This window comes from Formica exsecta, unplaced genomic scaffold (assembly GCF_003651465.1).
Source record: "Formica exsecta isolate Colony F162 unplaced genomic scaffold, ASM365146v1 scaffold38, whole genome shotgun sequence".
Lineage (NCBI taxonomy): Eukaryota > Metazoa > Arthropoda > Insecta > Hymenoptera > Formicidae > Formica > Formica exsecta.
In genome coordinates, this window is record NW_021851042.1 from 1,388,051 (window position 1) to 1,410,292 (window position 22,242).

General features: G+C 37.3%; 1 protein-coding gene across 4 annotated transcripts in view; it reads left to right on the plus strand.

The window, feature by feature from the left end:
- LOC115239372 (GAS2-like protein pickled eggs) overlaps positions 1-22,242 on the plus strand; it is a 68,509-nt gene that overhangs the window by 24,659 nt on the left and 21,608 nt on the right. For all 4 annotated transcript variants that reach the window (XM_029813857.1, XM_029813858.1, XM_029813859.1 and 1 more), the window contains exon 3: positions 5,667-6,164. In XM_029813857.1, the coding sequence (XP_029669717.1) occupies positions 5,667-6,164 (498 nt within the window). The remainder of the gene's footprint in view (positions 1-5,666; positions 6,165-22,242) is intronic.

Consider the following 22,242-nt stretch of genomic DNA (forward strand, 5'->3'; position numbering starts at 1 on the left):
AATTATAAAATATAAAATATAAAAAAAATATGTCAGATGTAAATAATATTAAAAAACTGTGAGAAGTTTTTAAGAGAAATCGATAAATAACTATAAATTATGAAGAAAATGAAGAGTTTTATATCGGTGAATTTGAGAGTTAATTAAAACGGGGCGTTTCATATTTCTTAGAATGGACCATCTTCGAAATATAGAAAATCTTTTGACTTTGTCGGAAACATCGCGCGGATTACCCGATGCATTCGAGCGCAAGAAACGGGAACTACAAGCCGACTGGTTCCTTTTGTCTCATGGACCGGGGAATGCAGCAGTCGGACGCTTTTTTCATAATTTCTCGGAATCGGAGTGCACGGGGGTGGCCCTTTTCTCTCTCATCCTCCTCTATCTAAATATATATACCGTGACCCCCGCGCGCCAGCGCTTCCGAAACTTGCGATGCAAGGGGTGTGCGTTGTAAAAACAACGGACGGAAATAGATGGAGAAAAATCGAGCGGGCGCCACGACGCGACGCGACCCGACGCGACGTCGACGACCACAAGACGCGACGGGCGGTCTAGGACCTTACTTTGGGAATCGCCTTTATAGTCCTGACGCGCATTTTAATACCAATGTCGACGTCCGTTGACGTAACTGGTCGTGTCCCCAAAAGGTTCATCGTACCTTTTTGTATAGATTATCTCATAGGCGGCGAAGCCTGTTTTCTAAGAGTGCAAAATATCATAATAAAATAGATTGATGAAATAATGTGATGGAGAATATTCTATGTAAATAGCACTATAATTATACGATAAATGTTTTTTCTTCAAAATCACATAAAACATCATATGAGATAATTAGAATTCGACATAATTATTCTTAAAGCAAGATATAAAATAACATGTTAAAATGAGATCCATTCCTATTTACGACCTTCGGAATAGCTGTTAGACAAATTACAGCATAGATGATGATAACAGGATAATAACTCATTGAGATAATAGTTGTAGATATTCTCCCTCGCTATCGATCATCGGTTAATAGACGTTAAGTGTCTATAAAGCAATTCAGGACAATTATGAAAGATATTCCTTCTCTTGTAATGAATGCCGATAGGCTTTCCGTGATAAATTTACTGTTTACGAATACCGGTACTTCATTCCGGATCGCATCATCATTATAGTAACATTATCGTTATATCAACGCGTTTAGAAACATAAAGAAAACCGTTTAACAAATTATTTTTATAAAAATATATTTCTTTCTATTTTTATTGTGACTAGTTTTACTTAAAATTCTTAATATTCATTACGCGGAACGTTTAACGTCAATTCATCACATTTGCGCGCCTTAACGATGACACGCAAATCATTTCCTGGGAAGTACTTTGTCGTTGACGTGTCGTTGACTGTGACTACATAAAGATACTGCAAGCACGTTCGCACGATTTTACATACTTGTTCGCGCGCGTGCGACGCTTTGGAAGGTATCGTACAACGCGCGTGTAGAACACGCCGTGATACGATAAATGTTTTTTCTTCAAAATCACATAAAACATCATATGAGATAATTAGAATTCGACAAAATTATTCTTAAAGCAATAATAAAATAAATAAAATAACATGTTAAAATGAGATCCATTCCTATTTACGACCTTCGGAATAGCTGTTAGACAAATTACAGCATAGATGATGATAACAGGATAATAACTCATTGAGATAATAGTTGTAGATATTCTCCCTCGCTATCGATCATCGGTTAATAGACGTTAAGTGTCTATAAAGCAATTCAGGACAATTATGAAAGATATTCCTTCTCTTGTAATGAATGCCGATAGGCTTTCCGTGATAAATTTACTGTTTACGAATACCGGTACTTCATTCCGGATCGCATCATCATTATAGTAACATTATCGTTATATCAACGCGTTTAGAAACATAAAGAAAACCGTTTAACAAATTATTTTTATAAAAATATCTTTCTTTCTATTTTTATTGTGACTAGTTTTACTTAAAATTCTTAATATTCATTACGCGGAACGTTTAACGTCAATTCATCACATTTGCGCGCCTTAACGATGACACGCAAATCATTTCCTGGGAAGTACTTTGTCGTTGACGTGTCGTTGACTGTGACTACATAAAGATACTGCAAGCACGTTCGCACGATTTTACATACTTGTTCGCGCGCGTGCGACGCTTTGGAAGGTATCGTACAACGCGCGTGTAGAACACGCCGTGATTCACGACGCTTTTGTGCCGGCCGAGGTCTTACTGTTAGGAGCACAAACGCGCGGTCGAGGTTTATTAACCTCTAGCGGGGACAAGAACGACAGGATCGCGAACAATCCTAGCGGGGAATCTCTTCGCGTTTCTACCGTGCAAAGAATCTCTCCACAGCTGTAAGAATGACACATTAGAAAGTATAATAATTAACTTTGCTCGATGGATTGTGCGGGAATTTAAATTACATTGCGTTGTAAAATGCGTACGGTGCGTAATCCCTTCGGCAGCAAGATCGCTCATTAACAGCGTACTGTGTCATTTTCGTTGACATACGACGGTATAGGAAGATGAATTTATAAAATTTTTATTATACTAATCAATAATTCCCTTATCACGACGTCATTTATTTAAAATTTAAACGAACAGATATAATAATTTTAATTAGATTAAATCTTGCCATGCGTGTTCGCGTGCTTTTAATAACGCGCATTCATTGCTTCAGCGTCGCAAATATTATTCATAAATTTCAACAATCGTTTATCGCGTAAGCCCGGCCCCAGAAACTAAATTAAGTTACACGGTTATGAGTAATGGTTACTTGCGCTCTCGTTGGGGTTACGTCTCATTGGTTTTCTTCCATATCGTGCCAGCATTACACTTAACTCGTACGCATTAAGCTTTTTTCCCCCTCGGGCCCAATGAAACGTCTCGCAAACGCTCCAATTTATAAACGTAGAATGTGCAACGGCCATTTTCATTAGGCACATTCGTCCGTAGTGGTAAGCGACGACGACGACCATAGCGAGGGGGGAGTCAGGGGCCACGTAATGTGACATCCTGCCGTCGCTTCATCTGCCAACCGTATTACCATATGTGCCGCTTCTCGTCTTTTATAAGCGCGACTCTTCCTCTCGCATGCAGTGATGCTCAACGCATTATCGGGAGATTCGCCTGATTGATTTGCTCTAATTTAATTTTAAAAAAAGTATTGCCAATGTTGTTCAGTAGAGATAAGCATAATGTATTAATGAGATGATCACTAATAAAAGTCACTTTTCAATGACGGTACAAGAAACCAAATAGAATTATCTTGATAAAGGGAAAATTAGGACGCTGCTTTTTTATTAATTAGGATGCTTATTTTTTAGTTTTTTTTTCTTTTTAACTTTTTGGCTCGCCATTATACAAGTGATCAAAGGTAAATGCAATAATGTAACATAGCGTATAACAACTTATCTTGCTTCTTGAACATAAGTATTATAGTATTGAAAAAAAAAAAAAAACTGCATTGATATATTACTTTTGTTTTTGAATTCGTACCAGTTTCGTAATTTTTTTTTCTTATTTATCTCTCGAAAAGAGAATTCTCTCCACCAGTTTTAAGAGTTCTCGACAAAACGCTCCCCAGTCGTTGAATCGTCATTATCGTCGTCGCTCGCGTTTAGTTGTGACTGCCTGTTGGCAGGCTCGTCTAATCTCTTGTATTATCCCTCGGGAGGTATCGAAACGAGCCGACGAGATAACCGGATGCCGTTAGATATGATTTTTACGAGCGTGTGTCTGGGAGTGCGAGCGTAAACAGCCCCGCGGCCTTATGGAGTCCATGTGTAGACGAGATATATATTTTGTCGGGAGCCCTAAAGAGTCGTGTGTCGTTCGTCCTGTTGGACCGAAGAAGCCTCTCGTAGAAAGCTCGATTTCGAGCCTGCATTAAGGATGCGTAAAGATTAGAATAGCCGCCGCTCAATGCAACAACTTGAGAGTTTTATGACGCAATTAATCGGCTATTATAGAGCAGAAGAGCAAACTCTGATACAACCGGTCATTATGCTTATAAATCTTTAGGGCCTTTTTCCCATACTCTGAATTATTCTTAGTGATCCTTTTTTTCTCAGGAAATAAAGAAATAAAAATTTAAGCATCGTGGAAAATGTGAAATGCAGGATTGTTGTCAACATTTTCGTAGATATTATATAAAATATCTTATAAAGATAAGATTGGAGGGAGGAGGCGAGGGGAAGGTTAATAATCAACCTTTTTTTAATTCTTAATGTTTTCTAAATTTTCCGGCAATGAAGCTGTATCTAAAGAGTAAGAGTTATAAGTAACAAGACACTCCCCGACTATATGTGACATCGAAATTCGATGCGTCGCGCGCGAGCTAACGAACGTTGCACGTACGGCGCGTAATGTTTGCTCAGACGAAATACGATTTTATTTAAACATCGGCGACTTTCTAACGGGCCGACTGTTCCGGGTCGTACTGCGTGGCAGCTTCTTTTTCCAATGTTAACCCAAATATCCTCCTGACGAGTCATCTCGCATCAACTCTGTTTGAGCAGCATATAGGTTCAACGCACTGTCATTAAAACGAGCACCCAGTTAGGCTAGCGCAGTCGTTTGAGCAGATGTTCGGCGAAAAACGAGCTCTGAACAAACAGGAAGGGATTGAAGGGATGAAATAATACTACCGCCAGTGATATATGTATCTTGATGAATGATCGTAGTCAAATTGCACGAAAGGGATCTATAGTTTCTTCATTCAATCTATAATATCTTTTCTTTTCTTTTAATATTATATGTAAATCTTAAATATTGTTTAGGCCAAAAATTAGTTGAAAGAGGAACATGAGAAGAATCTTAGTAAAATTTGTAATATTATTTCAAACTGCGATTTATGTCAAATTTTTGTAGAAATTGAAAAGAAAACTGTGCCATTTCCATTTAATTCACATTGTGAACTACGCGACTAGACTAAATCCCTTATTGTCCATTATCGGTTTTGAGCCGGCAAAATATCCCCCGTTGATCTTTGTCATACAAGGGTGTACGCATCTCGAATCTCTCTTAAACGGCGCACTCATCTGAATCAATAGCGTGACATTGCATTAAAACGTTTTTTCTGGAGGGATGACGGTCATCAGATGCCATCTGCCATTTCAACTACTCGCGGTAAATCCAGGATTTTGATGCCGCGTCGAGTCTCGTATCTGAATAACGTATGTATGTGCACGACGATGTAAGAGGAGACAGCGTGTGTGGGAAAGTGTTGAATGGCGTGAAATGAAATATCGCGTATAACGTACACATGTATTCTCTCTAAGCGTCGGATATAAAGTATCGACGTTTGTTATAAACGTCACGAAACATTGATGTACACGTGAACTACACGATATACATTTAAATCGCTATTATTATAAATTGTAATTTACAAGACGCCGCAAATTACGATATTACTGGACGAAACAACAATGAGTAAAAATAAAGTTTAGAAAATCTATTCTATGAAATTTATAAAAATTAAAAAACATTTTTTAATAACTATACATCTCTCTTAGATTACTGGAATTGGCAAACAAGTGCGATTTGCTTTCCCTTTACCGGTTTCGCGGCTGTAAATTATACTTCTACTTTTGCGCTGGAGATGATGCACTGACCAGAGTGATTTCTTTTTCCATTTGCAGCATGCGAACAACGTGCGGAAATATGCGGGCGACTACGTGGCGCGACGTCAGGCCCGCAAAATGCCGATGACACGCTCGATAACCTCCCTGGCGCTGCCGATGAGCCAGGTAGGTGACATGCCCTACCTGCCAAACGCCAAAGCCGGCACTTTCTTCGCCCGCGACAACGTCTCGAACTTCATCGACTGGTGCCGCAACAGTCTTGGCATCATCGAGTGCCTGCTCTTCGAGACCGAGGATCTGATAATGCGTAAGAACGAGCGACACGTGATATTATGCCTGCTGGAGGTGGCGCGTCGCGGCGCCAAGTTCGGCATGCTCGCACCGTTGCTGGTCCAGATGGAGAGGCAGATCGATCGCGAGATCGCCGCCGAGAACAAGGCGGCGAATGGCGCCGACAACGAGGAAAGCGACGACGAGTACGAGGAAGAGCCGTGTCTCATATACGGACCGCAGCCGCAAATCGTCACGAACGATCTCAAGACCCTCCACGAGTTGGTGAGTGAAAACGTATACGATCTTGTGTTGCTTAAGACAAGCTCTCGCGCGACTCTCGCGAGAAAGAATGCTTTTACGTTTCTCGTTGACGGCTGGAAAAAGGTGTGCGCGACGTGCAAAAATTTAGCTAGTTAGAAGCAAACAAAACTTTTTATTTAATTTCTAAGGCTTCAATACAAGTGGGTTTCAACTTTTCTGAATTCGTATGCTTCTCGAAGCACGCCGCTTTGTAATAATGATCGCTTGCGACTTGTTTACGATGCTTCTCGGAATCTTTCCGCGGTAGCTTTCTCAGTGATTCGCGGCGCCGATTCTGCTCGATGCCTCGTCGATTAAATCTCGGTGGCCTCGAATATATTCCAATGGCACGTTTCGTCGCGTATCATCGCCAACAGCGATCGTAAACGTGCCGCGGCTATGAAAATAACTCGCACCCTTCGGTGCATATCCGGGCGTATTTATGGCGGTCCCAACTCATATGCCGGGCCGTGAATATCGCGCGATCGAGAATAGGAGAACGGATGTTTTGAGATACTTAAATCTAATGAACTATCGATAGTTTTATTCATTTGATACCGCAACGACTTGACGACGACGATATCGTTAAAAATAATTAGGAGACGAATGGTTTCTGCAATAGTTAACATAATCGCGCAATATGCTTTAAATTTTAAACCGAATTTTATACCTCAAAATTATAATCAATTTATAGTATTGATATTGATTAATTTCAATCATTAATTTTAATTTTAATAATGTTTATTACACTTTGAATTTTCGCATAGCGCAACGACAAACTCATAATTCAAATTACGCTAAAGGTCGCGTGAATATAATGATAAAATAAAGATTTTTCAAATTCTGGAATATATAGATCAATTATTCATTTTTTTATTATCATAAAATGTCACAGCTTATTACTCCTTTTTTTTTTTCTTCGCGCGCATAGACGCTTCTTTGACAGAGAAAGGGCCGACCGTTCCCACCGTGTCACGATATGCGGCGTGTGTGACCTATCCGGCATTTTATTATCGACCGATTATTATAAATTAACGGGTAACGATCACGCGCGCATGTGGAACGTTAAATGTCTCGTCGTGCACGCGAATCGCACTGACGGCTTGGCGTCGCGATAATTTTTTCGCCGCGTCATTAATTGTACTGCCGCTGGCGGAGAATGCGACGCATCGGCTGACACTTTCTCCCCCCTTCTTCGATGATGTAAATGTAATATTCTCTATATTTCTCAGTCTCATAGTGGTGACATTTCGTACCTTCCTTATACTTCCGCTCTAGACGCGACGATACGATAGAGCAATGACATAACTAAGAAAGGTCCCCTGCTGAGGAAGTTAGGGAAGCTTTAGTCCTTATCTTTGCAAACAGTTTCTATTATAATATTTATTAGGCTTGAGAAATAATATGAAAAAAATATATATATTTGAAAATATTAAATTTGTGTGTATATATTAATATTTAAATTTATTATACACATATTATTTATTATTCATATAATTTAAATTGTAAATTATTATTTAATAAACTGCCTAATAAATCATATTTAATTGTTATTTAACTATTTATTAACTTTGCATTATTTATAGTTATTTTTGAAAGGCAGTGCGGTATGACAATTTTGTTTGACTGAGGGCGACCGGCTTGTATCGACTAAAAATATCGGATTATAGTCGACTGGCGAGTGTGTCTAACAGCGGCGATTACCAGTGGCGATACACGCGACCGGTATACGTGTAAGCGATGCTAAATCGCGGCATTTCACGAAGCGGAATAATTCCTTCCCCAGGGCTTACAGCTCCACGGCGGACGATAACGTCGCGGCGCGCGGCTTCTCGCCTCTCGTATAGAAATTCCAGGACGCTTTCCCGCGAGGTCGAGGCTCGTAGCGTATACGTATACGCTCGCGGAAGGTATACGAGCGCTTTATCTGTTCCGAAAGAAAATTTCGACATAATCGTAGAATGTTACGATAAATCTGCTCCTTGCGATAAATCTTTCCTTTTTTTTTTTTTTTACGGGAAAGGCCCATTCGTAAGACTGTACTTACATACGTTTATGACGTAAAAGTAAAAGATTGTTTCCTAGGACGGATATGACGCAGGAAATAAGACGAATTAGTATGAAATACCAATATCTTTTAACCAGTGTAAAATATCAATATTTTTTAACCAGTTCCTTACTAGAAACACGGAATTCCTTAAACTGTCACATTAAAATGCAGATTTTTACATTCGATTTGAAGATATTGATATTTTCAGATAAATAATCATATCGCGTTACATCAGTTTAAAAAATAATACTTTTAATCAAGATCTTCAAAGTTTTTTAATAACGATAAAATAACAGGAATCAATTAAATAATGATAAATTAACGGGGATAAATTAAAATTAAAATTACTTTTTGGCAAAATACGTCAAAGATAATAGTGAAATGATAATTCGCAACTCTGGCATCGTAAATAAGTGATATCCTGTTTTAAAAAAGCAACAACATGATATCATTCTTGATACAATGTGTAATACAATAATAAGCTTATGCAATCGAAACGCGCGTTGATATTACGATATTGATAAAAGTAATTATTTGTAGCCTTCGGTATCAAGCGGGAAATATCGAGGCGAGAGCGTCAATAACTTGCGGATTGTGTATCGTAATATCATTAACACCCCTAGTAGATAGAGTTAAGCGCTGCCAGCGTTAGCGGTAGAATCGAGCGCGTGTTACCGCCGTAAATCTCGTGGGAGCGTCATTATAGCCGCCGTTCAAGCGTATTGTGCGTCGATTTTCGCGATCGGCCGCCGATATCGCCGGATAAATTTCACTTTACGCCGCGGGGAGGCCGAGCGACGCCGCGCGCCGGTCTCAAGTAGTAATATACCGTGAAAGCGTTGCCCACCGATTCCAATAAAGTAGAAGCGAGCTGAGGCGAGCCGAGAGAGAAGCCGCTTTGTCGGCTCCGTAATTAACGGAAATATTTATCGCGTCCCAACCGCCAAACATACCGGGATCTGGGTTTTCCATTGTCGCCACAAGTAAAAATTTTTGAGTAATAATAAAATTAAGATAAGGATTAATGCAATATTTAATTACCTAAAATGTGTGGAAGGCTAAAGAGAGGATTATCTACAATTTAAAAAGGACTTACAATTAGCGCGAAACGTCTTGAGACAATTTTGATTTTAATCCTATAATTTTCTTTGAATTACAAGGAGTTAATACTCTTACACCGTGTCGCGATTCTTGCTCGTATAGTAAACCCTGAACGCGCGGGATATGTTGAATCGAGATTGAATCTCGAGATGACGATTACGTCGTCTCGTGTCAAATGTCGGAGTGTTCAAAGCGGCAACTCGCCGCTTTATTGATAATTAATCTAATCTCTCTTTACGCCGTGAGATACAACGACACGAAGGCACATTCTCCGAAGCGTTTGCTTTTACATTAAAGCCGTTCCTCGCGGCGATGCGGCGGCGATTCAAGGAGAGAGAAGAAAACGAGTAAGAGTATAAGAGCGTGTTTTACGTCGGCTATCAATTAGATTCGCTCTTGTCACGCGTGTTATCTTATCACGAGCGTTACGACTTTGTTAACCGCGTTTGATATAAACAACTCCGCGACCGATTTGCCTAATCGTATACAAGATGCGATTACCGCGACCTATGCTATGACAATTGTATAGCAATAGTTTGTTAATACGAAATACTCGTGTGTGCCTGTCGCATCAATTTTAATGATAAATAATTATTTGCCAAATAATTTCTTTTTCTGTAGTTGGATAATAATTATTGATCGAATAATCTCAGTATTTTATAGCAAAATATAAATTTTATATATATTTGTAATAGTTCTTTTCTACAGGAGCAATCGAAAAGCTTTGTTTTTTACAAAATCTTTTCTTTCGTTTTTATTTATGACAATAGTCAGCTGATAGCTTCATAAAACTTTTGTTAATTTCTTTATCGATAAAATTACACAAAATTCTTGTTTACTATATTACGGTTTTATTATTAATTTTGTATCATTTTTTCATCATTCGACCATTCATACAAACGTGTTATTTTTTTATATCTCTGAGAAATAAAATTTCTGATCATACGACGCATTTTCGTGCGGACTCTTTGGCTCATACGGGTGATTTCCTTGATTCACAATGATTTGGCGTCGGTGTGTTCCGCGTCCTACCGCGGTCCACGATAAGATAGCGCGTTTAACAAGGCTGAATCTAATCGATAGCCGAGGTAAACTGTGCAATTCTACCATGGTGCGGCACCACGCGTGTGTGTTTCGTTCCCTCGACAAGCGATTGCCGTAAATGGCGCAATGCGAAATCGTTGCCGCCAGCATGTTTAGTTATCGCGGAAGCGGATTAGCAACGCACGAAGACGGAACTTTTTATCTTTTCTTAAGTTTATATACAGTAATATTTTTTTTAATCTTACGAAACAGTTAACCGCGCCGTCCGCGCACCACGAATTCGCTGTCCGCGTCACTTTAACAAACGTGCAATTTTAGCGCGCGTTTATATTCCTCATCAATGCAATTTTGTACAGAGAATACTTAGTTTCCTTTGTATTTATATATCTATCGATAATATATCTATCGTAATATTTAAAGCCATGCACGTTTTACGTATTTATCAAATCCATTAATCTTGATTATAAAAAATATATTCAATTCTATTTTTTTACGTTTGTTATTTTTCAATCATATTTTCATCGCTACGGATGAATACGAAAAATTGGACAAATTACATTTTTTTTTTCTACATATGTATGTAAAACAGCTATTCTGCAAACGAATGCATTCAGAGAAAAAAAGAATAGTTCGCAAGATCCATGGTAGATTCTATTCAGGAAAGTTACCTCTACCCAGACGGAGCTTCGCCTCGCGAGCGCCGAAAGCTTGTATTGATCGCTGTTAGCCCATTTCGTATCAAGTTCAAGAGCAAAGAAGGCGAAGTTATTTCGAAGGACGAGGTCCTCCGATCTATACCGGCGCACGGTTACGTTTTTTTTTTTCTTCGATATTTCTTCGAGATTTCTTCGTCATTCGTATCGCTTGTTAGAGTGTTAACTATCGAATATCTTTATATCAGAAAGGTATTTCATTATCGAAAAGAAATATTGGTTTGCGTTTCACTTCGATACGTTGACACTGTGGCTCATTTCCGGCGATAAGTGCGCTTTTACGTAATTACGCAGACGATACGAAAATATCTTTTTTTTTTTATTTGAAAGCCAGGATGGATCACCGTCATATTTCTGGTCTCTTTATCCGCTCCAGATTTTTATTTCTATCGAAAGTTTTCACTCTCACTTTTATGATTTGGATTCAATATTTTCAGATTTAGACTGAGAAATATTTGTATCTTTACTATCGGTTTTTATATGAAAAAGGCGATTTTTTTAATATTCTTTGTTATACTTCAAGTATTAAAGTATAACAAAGTATAATGCATATATAATATTTAAGAGTTTTCTATTAATCTGTTTAATATAATTGATATCATGTTTGCGATGTGATTAGCAGATTTATCGTAATCACACAGAAATCACGTAGCAAATTTCATATTTATCTTGGCTTGATGCGCGATCAGATAATAAAGCTACTTTCTAAGTATGTATGGCTATTGACAGTGATGTGCGTTTCGAAGAGATATGATTCATAATAAATTCCTATCTTTGAATTGTCCGAAGATAACTACGTATTCTATATTTGCTCACACGTTATTTATATATATGATATCATACAGACGGGTTCATGTTCCAAAATAAAGATAAAATTTAATAATAGCAAGAAGAAGGCGATATTTTACGATCTTGAATGATTTGTTCACATACGGTAGAACTACTTTCTTGACATAATCAATACAGTCAGCAATTCTCATATATTTCCCTTTATTGAAAATGATTAATACTGCATTATTAGCTAAATACGGTGGAGGCCGGTGTCTTTCTCACCGATTCTTCGATAGTTATCCCGAATCTTTTTCGTCGACTGCTCGATCAGCTTTCGATCGTCGCGGGATTTATATACGACTCGAGAGAAAGAGTTACTATTTATCCAGAAGAGCGAGAGAGGAATTCGTTCGCGCGCCTTCACATAGAACTGCCATAAATGGCGTTGAGCTCTCCTTTGAGTCTCTGTGTCAGTTATTATGTACAATTAGCCGAGATGCTGATGGAAGAGATGGTTGCTGGAGCCGCGCAAGGTCTGCCTGCGGTCCGAGTCTTAGCTAATCACTGTTTGCCGAGCGCGGATTAAATAGAGAGAGATAGAGCGACAGGGAGAGGCAAAGAAATGGGTTAGAAATTTAATACCGAGGTCGGCCGCACTTCGGTCAGTAATTATACATGGCCGTGTAATCTAGGTGAATTGATCATTTTCTAGACTGGGATATTTGATATACATATATACGAGTCGAGATTACAAAGAGCGATGGCTGATGGCTGGTCGTTGATCCGGTCAGTTGACATTGGTTAGCAAACTGGAGAGCGTACTCATAGGAAGGGTGAAGTAATTCTCGAGAGAGCCGTGAGAATTTTGATTCGTACATTTTGTCAGATGAAATTATCAGTACGAAAGATATTACAAATATTTAAAGTCACGATATTCAAACGTTAAATCTATATTTTTTTTATTTATAATTTTTGTGTATATTTTAATATTATATCAAATAATACTCTTACTAATCACTTAATCCATAAGTTTTGATATATTTGCTTTTTTACTTAATTCTTAATTATTAATATTTAATTCTTAATTATTAATATATGATGCTCTGTGTCGAACTTATTCCGTTATTTGAGAGTGATTTTGCTGGCACGACATTCTCGGTAAAATTCCGGACAAATGATTCTTCCACGGTCATGCACAAGTCACCTAAATTTGGACGAGAACGGTACCACGTCGAACCTATATGTCAATAATCAAGCTTGGCACGGAAGGGAGATCAAAGAAAATTTCGGGGCGCACGCTTCAGTAATCTCGCCTCGGTAAAAATCCTCGTAGGGATCAAGACTTTGGTATCTCTCGCATAGACTTTTATAAAAGCGCATGTAGGTTATTCCGATAAAATGCACTTTAAGTGCTTCTAAACGTCGTCGATTGCTCCGAAGCACTATACCAATGTCAGGCGTATCGACCGAAAGTGCAAATTCCGTCGAATTATATGCCATAATCGTAGAGACATCCGGAGGCATTAGAGTCTTGAATTCTTTCCTTTTTTTTCTTTCTCTTGAAAATATTTTCAGACTTTATATATATGTATTTAAAAGCAAAAATAACAAAATAATTCTGTCGTCTCTCTCTCTCTCTCTCTCTTTCTCTCTTTTACTTCTTTGTGATTAATTATTTTTTATGGATTTATATAATGTATATATATATACATATGCAAGATTGGGTTACTAACAAGTCAGAGCTCGTTTTTTTTATCTTCAAGATATCTTTTAAACCTAATGTGATCTTTGGGTTTGACATAATTAAAATCTAGCTCTTTAATTACTTGATTGATAATGCTATATAAAAATCAAAACTTTGAAAAATTACACAAGATTGCGAAATTACGACAAATTGTAGAATGAATCCATATATTCTGTTTTATTTATCAATTCAATTATATCTTTGCCTCAATGTAATAAGATTGGCAGTCTCTTACAACACAAGACCAGAATGCAAGCAAATGCGATTCGCTATATAAAGGGCGTGACAAGTCGTTCCCGCGAAACGACGCGATGAGGCGACTTCGACGAACCATGTGTTTCACCGAGGCTTTCAATTACCGTAAACATTTGCGGGATCACGCATCACGGGAATCACGAAAATAAACTATTGCGGGGGAGGGGGGATTAAGCGGCGTGGCCATCATTGTGGACGGAACAGCTGAGAGCTCTGCGGGACGTCGTCTCCCTCGCGTATTGATTCCCGGGACGCCGGCGCGGTTCGGCGCCGGGACGCCCGCCGTAAAAGCTGCGCCTTCAAAGCACCGCAATTCCCCGGAATTCACCTGCCGTACACGTGTGTATTTGAATGTGTGTGTGTGTATGTGTGTGTGGGTGGAAGAATCGCTGCTTCAACTCGTCGGAATTTGTTCACAACGGAATCATCCGCGCATTTTCCATTCCTTCCATTCGTGCGAGCGGGGTGCGTTTATGTTCACGCGCCGTCGTGAGATCTGGATGATGCTTGCCGCGCGTTACGCTCTTTCGTTGGGCTAATTGGATGACTCTAGGGTGTGCGTTCCAGAGATCTTTAGGAAGCGCGAAATGTCCCGAGAAAGACGCGAGTTTTGCAAATGTTGCTCGTATAGAGTATTCACGATGTCGAGTATTTTTAATTAGAATGTTGAATCTACGTGATTTTTCTTTGAGATTAATTAGGTCCTTTCAGAGAAAGAGAGAAATTCTATAGCTTTGTACGTATTGATCTTTCAATACCTCTCGACAACATATATTTCAATATATTCATACGAATAATTTTTTTATCTTTTTTATATGTATATAATATAATTATAAAAATATAATTTTTTTAAAATATTACATTATTTATATAATAGCATTAAGCATCACAGAACCTGTTCTCTTTTTTAATTTCTTGTTCGGAAACTGTTGGCCAAATATTTCTGTTTGAATTTATTACGATGTCGTCTAGCGGACTGCTTAATATCAATCATTGACTGGAATTTGGCACTTGTAATTTACTGCATCTCATAGTTGTGTGAGAAAGCACGCTCGTTCAATGCACCTCTCAGCCGAGTAACTCAATATGCGCCTTCGGCGACAAGAAGAGCGCGATGCGGTATTTTTTGATTTAGTAGCGACACCGTTGAAAACAACTACAGAGGCGAGCTGATTTCCTCGTTTTCGCTCGCAAAAAATAAAAGAACACGGCACAATGCGTATCTTGAGAGGAGACGCTCTAATTAGGATTCGATGCACTGACAAATCGACGCGATTATTAAAAGTCACGCGGACACGACGAAGCGGACCGCCCACGTAACTGTTTTCTTTCCCGTTTGCAATCACCTTTCGAATTCTCTTCTTTTTTTTTCTCTCTTTACACATTACCGGTTATGTAATTTCGCAGTTGGGACATTTGAGCTAGTGTTGCGTTCCGATTTGCTTTAGCGATCGCGATTGATTGTCGTCGAACGAGCATGGATTGATATTTATTATCTTGATTATTTAGCGATCATTAATATTTGTGCAGCTTTAAATTCGATATATCTAATATTATCGATACAATTAATATTATAAACGACGTTTCTGTGAACGGTATCATAAATATATTATATGTTGATATAGACAACTGCGCCGATAATAATACTCGTGTATTTTAAGAATGCTCAGATAAGAGAAGTTCATATATATATATCTCTAGTCGATAGGTTTTATCTCTTCTTTTTTGTCAGCAAATTGTCAATGCCGAAGATCGTTAAACGAAAATGTCTGGGCTAAAGCCGTCTTTATCTAAAAACCAATGATGAGCGTAGGAGTACAAAAAAACACATGTAAGAGACAGGATAGAAACCTGTCGAAAACCTGTAGAAAATTTATAATCGATTTCACGATATTACTTGCCAGCACAGGTTGATATTTCATTATTTATTGCTTTCTTATAGTTTCTGTAAGAGGATTATTTGAGATGTATTTTGATAATTTCTTGAAAGAATGGAGTTTTTTCAGATTATATTTTTTTTTTACGAATTAGGATTTTGTAAAGATTGTTGAATATACAGCTCATTTTATATACGGATTGACAAATTAAACAAATCTCGAGTAATACGTGACAATTTTTTTTTTGGAATGTCACATCGTTATTAAATGCATAACACGCATAGCAGTGCAATGCGAGACATTGCATTCATACTACTTATGCATATCGTATGGCGCGCAAACCACACATCGTGAAAACCGCGAGTATTTGCAAAGGCAGAGTATAATCACGGGAGAACCAATTGACTCACTAATTAATCCTTTCTCACCACCAGTGTCCTCAATCATGGACATACTTTTTTTTTTCATTTGTAATGCGCAAATATTTAACTGTTTTAGAGCACTGTTGTCCCAGTTTATAAACACGTTTTGAATTGGTTAAAGTCATTATGCAGTTTTAAAGCATTTCCGTCTCAGTTTAGAAACACGTTTTGAATTGATTAAAGCAAACAAGTTAATAGAACGAAGCAAATCCTGATGAAAAGATTTCACATTTTTTATCTTATATGATTTTATTATAAAAATTATTGAAAGAGTTTTATTCAATAAAAATTTTATTACTTAACTTTGTATAATTCAAAATATGGGAATATAAATTTTAAATCAATTTTGAATGACAGTCATTCAAAATTGGTTTAAAATTTTACAGACATGCCTAAGAGATATCTTTAATTACATAAATATATGATTTGTAAAAATGTACGATTTTCTCTCGGTAAATACAGGCTTGATACGAAAAGAATTAATTCGTAGTTAACTGTCGGGGCGTTACGAGTGTTACGCGAATCTTACATTATGCGCGATAAGCGCGTTCATCAATTACGAGAGTGAGCGTGGCGATAGGTTGAAATATTTCATGGCGTTTCATTAGGCGATTTCCTCGATCGTGTAACCGCCTCTAATCGACGCTCGGTAAATACATACAGCGGCCGTTTATAAAGCGAGTCTGCGAGATATAAATTTCACCCGTGCGCGTAAGTTTCACATTCTGGATTATGTATGGAGCAAAAGACGGAAACGAGACAATGTATCGAGAATGTAATGGGCGATCAACAATCGCGTTGCCATAAATCGCGATGGATTACGCGCGGTTATAATGCGTTGTTCTCCTGGGAAATTTATTCGTATAGTCACGAATATAGACGGGATTATTTAAGGCCTCATTTACGTCGGATCATTTTCACATAAAGGATGTTTCACGAGAAGAAAGTCTATTTTTTTTATATGATTGATATCTTGACTATTACTAATTTGCTAAAATATGAAACTTAAAATCTTTGTAAATATAACAGGCTTTATTTTATGGACAGTATAAATTGGTAGCAACATTAATCTCTTCAATGAGTTTATTAATCGGATTTGCGATAACGCAATAGCAGATATAAATCCATTATATAAGAGAGGTTAGATTAAATTAATTTATAACACACACAATAATTAATATTATTTATCTCTAATTCTGCCATGTTGATTGTTCTGTATATTGTGTGTGAACTTCTTTTATAATATTAATTTAACTAAATTCTCCTGTATATTACTTTATTTAATACGATACACATTTAAGAACTTAGTGATTTATGCAAAAAAAAAAAAAAAAAAGATTTTGCATCTACGATTGCAATATCACGAAATCTAGTGGGGTGTGTGAACTTCTTTTATAATATTAATTTAACTAAATTCTCCTGTATATTACTTTATTTAATACGATACACATTTAAGAACTTAGTGATTTATGCAAAAAAAAAAAAGATTTTGCATCTACGATTGCAATATCACGAAATAGAAAACTAGTTTTCCAAAATAAAGGTGTAATTATTAATAAATCGAGCCTCGCGGAAACAAACCGGTGGAGAACAAAACATTGACATTGGCGCATAAAAAGCGCGAAATATCTCCGCAACGAGATCGGACATTATTTTCGCGATCAAGATCCAGTGTCGCTGAAATGAATCGTGATTTCGTCTCGTAGATCTCGCGCTCGTCTCCTTCCCACGAGGGTCTCCGTCTCCCCCGCGCATACGATCCTGGGAAGATCGGTCGGCGATGATAATGCCACGATAGCGATCCGTATCTCGACCGGAGGTTCCATCACTTTCTCCGCTGTGTATACTCTTATACTATACAGTGTTTCAGGAAGAAGTGTCATATACGCGGAAGCAGCAAGATATCATTCCGGGGAAAAAGTTGATATAAATGCATTTCTGCAGTGATAGAACTGTACAATGTGCAACGTTATATTAAATAATGCCATGAGTATTTTCTTGAGTATATTGAGAAGAAACTCAGATATAACTTACGTTTATTTCGCGCGATTATTGAGTATAATTTTGTCACTTTTTTAGAAGGATACTTTATCAGATTGACGACGAAATTTTTTTTATCGGGGATTATATATTAAATTATTTCATAATTTATTAAAAAATCTTTTAGTTCATATGTTATTGAAATACATATATATATTTATAGTGTCTTCGTTTAGAAGACACCTTATATGCCATAATGAAGCTAGATACCACGATTAGACGACCCGAGATTAATTTTTGAGTTTCTTTCTGGTCTCTTCTGGTTAGTCACATAGTCAATATTTGTGATGTAATTTTGTTTGAATCACCCAAATATCCGATATTCTTGGTCATTGCACTTTAGTGTGTTGATTAATGATATCGATATCGATACTACTCTCGAAACGTCCGCTAGTCATAAATGATTTACCGTAGTCAATATGTAGGTAGAAAAAATCGTTGATAGTGAATTTTAAGCATTTCTTTTATTCTTTTAAAAGTCAAATTTTATTTTAAACAGAGTGAAATATAAGAGGACTTTATATTAATATTATAAAAGGAGTTCATAATATAGAGCAATTGACATGGCAGAATTAGAAATGAATAATATTGGCTATTAATATAAATTGACTTAATCTAATTAACCTCTTATATAAACGAGATATAATGTTACTTGACGATAGATACATAATAAAAATTATCTTATATTTATTAGCGGAACTAGTTAGTGAAAGAGATACAATACTTACATCTCGCAATTTGGATTATTCGTGATGTACAATAAAAAGAAAAAATAAGAATTTAATTATACAATATATATCTAACATTGTCGATCTTAAAATAACATTTAAACAAAACTCCTTTCATATTGAATAAAAAATTCTATTTTTGACAGCTGCTTTTGATAAAATAAAATGCATAATTCTCTTTTTAAAGTTAACGCTACTCTAGAATTCTCTACATTAAAGCTGCAATGTTTTAGCTGCATGCGCATACTAATAGGAACAACTGGGATGATTTGCAAATGACTACCACGACATACTCGAGTTTCCTCGAGTTGTAAGTTAGTTCGCAAAACGGCGAGAGATAAATGAAATTTCCGCCACTTTCGCTCGCGCGTACTCTTACTTGCGATATAACGAGATGTCGCGATTATAGAATTCGACTTAACTCAATCACGTTTCGAGTTTCTAGGCAAGTCTTTCGACTGATCACAAATGAGCCGCGAAGCTGATAATAATAATGCAACTTTGATCATTCTCGACATCCCGCTAATTTTTCCATTACGATCCTCTCATCGGAACATATAACTGCTCGATTCTTTTATGTGTCATCATTCGTCTCTCGTGATTTTGAATTTATTTTTAAAGTATTATTAATCTAATTTATGCATGATTAGTATTTATAAATACACTTTTCTTGTTTTCTCTATTAATTATATTTTTTTGAAACCATAGATATACAATAATAATTTTGACATATTATTATATCACGCCATTAGAAATAAGAACGCAGTTAGCTTTCACGTTTTATTCATGTATTTGCATATCCCGTCTGACTATTTCTCTCAGTTACCAAACTTCAAATTCGCGTACTCCAGTATATTGCTCTACGTCCACGCAATTAAGTCTTTTGCATCACGCTCCAGTGATCGCATTCAAAGAGAGTTCCGGCATATCGCACGGAACTATATCCTATGTCTATATCATTCCAATGCTTGTACATAGTATGTCCCATATCTACTGGATCACAAGTCTTAGCCAAGAATTCTTTTGCGAGGTTGAGATCGATTTTGCATCACTCATTTATCAAATTTTTTAAATTTATAACAAAAATTAGTTTATCTACCAAATGTTAAATTAGATTTCTCTTGAAATTTATCTGCGCTTAATTAAAAAATCCGTCCATTATGTATTTATCTATTCGATGGGAAAAATCATAGATACATAAAATGATTATCTCTATAACTGATAATTTTAATAACCTTACGTGAAAACTAAGTTTCTCTCTCATGATTTCTCAAGGACCCCACGTGCCAGGCTTGGAACACCCTATACATTCGATCCGCGGCAACTTTCCTCGTGAGCGCGTAACATTGTAAAATCGATGGCAGTTCGAGCGCAGTAACGTCGCTGACAAGCGCATTAAAAGGCCCCGGGACACTTCTCGTTTGTTCAGCACAACCTTTCGTATACCGCGGCAATACTTCCGCGTGTCCCGACGTATCTATTAACATAACAACGCGAGGAAAATTAATCCCGCTGCCGCCGCCGCCGGGGCCCGCGGGGAAACTTTCCTCTACCATTTCTCCTCCTCTACCATCGTCTTCGAGAGGTTCACGTTCACGTGACCCCGGCGCGCGCGCGTGCCTCTTCCTTCGCATGCAATGTCGTCCTCTTAAATGCAGCTGCATACTGGCGGCGCATGCCGCGCAATCCGCAGCGCAATCTACGCAGGTCGTGCCGGCGTTCCTGGTCTTGCGAGTAAATTACGGTCGTCCCGCGCAAAAGCAAATCCCGAGAGAAAGAGCGCGCGCGCGCCCGCGGGATGCAGACTTCGGTACTCAAAAAGTTATCTATTGTTCTTTTTTTCCGCGAAATAATTAAACCGATGTTGCAGAGAAATGACATATACATATACGTTCTAAAATATATTCTATATATTTTTTGTAACAGATATTTTTGTTATTTATTTTGTATTCCGTATTAATTTTTCGGCGCAGTCTTAATTATCATTAGTGAAAAATATGAAAAATACTTTGATTAATTTTAATGTTTCGCTAATTAGAGATAAATATTAGTACATATATATTTAGAATTAGAGCCATATATATATATATATATATATATATGTATATGTATATGGGTTAAAGTAGGAAGCATCTCCAAGTTTTGTTCCATTTCAGAGCAGTGCTCCCAGGTGGCTTTGATATCGTAAACGCCTATATATATAACGTTTATCTATATATATAATTTAACTACATTGTTTAAATTATCTTTATATGTAATTGGAAAACTTCAATTCACGAAAGAATTGCTGATATAAATTATTTAATCAAGATTATAGCTCTAAATCATTCTAAAACGATTGAGACAAATTAATCTTTGCATTTAACATTTAGTTAACATTAAAATACGGGATAATAAACAAGGATTATTAATATCGCGTGCCAATAAAACATGCCTGATATAAGATTAGGGATCATTCCGCTTGTCTAAAGAAATATACGATCGCACCTCGGCAGCCGGCAATTATGTAAGCCTATAAATTAATTGCGCCAAAAGAAGATACTCTACGGCAATTAGCGATTTATTTTCCGTGTCGAGGAAACGTGTTCGCCGCGTATGAATTTTTTTCCGAATCAAACACGTTTTTCTAGCTTTTCGCTCGACAATCTATCCATATTGCATATTCCGTTTTGTCGCATATTTATCACAGAATCGTCTCGAATAATCGCAATTATTTGTCGAAAAAAAATTATTTTTCTTTGTTAAAAAATGTTACGTAATCAATTGGAAGATTACTATTAATTCCACATGTGGATTCTGTTTCTTTTTGCTTTCTTCATCGAGCTATATTGACTATAAATGATACTGGATGAACGACGCCTGAAATAATATACATATCAATGGAATTATATATCTGACAATGTGATAAAATTGCCATAAATTTCTTATCGTCAGAATGCATTTGTCGAACATGCAGGATAAGCGCAACGAAATCGGTTTTACGTTTCGTTAGGTCGCTCGGCGTTATACGCGGAGCGTGTCAGTGTCACAAGAAACGGTCGCGTAAGTAGGGTAGGACGGCTGATCGATCGCCGTGAAAAGATTTAATGGTCGTCAATTAAGGAAAAGATTTTGCCGCGATCCCTGTCGGCTCTTTCGTTGGCGCGTTTCATCGCAGGAAGTGCACCTGTCGCGCGGTTTTTTTAATTCGTCGCCCTGTAAGCCTCTTTGATACGTCGCGCCGATTTGCCATTGGAATTAGAAAGTCATCGCGGTGCTGCAGGCAATAGAGAAAAGAGAAGTGCTATTTCAGGGTTGTCATTTTTTCCTCTCATC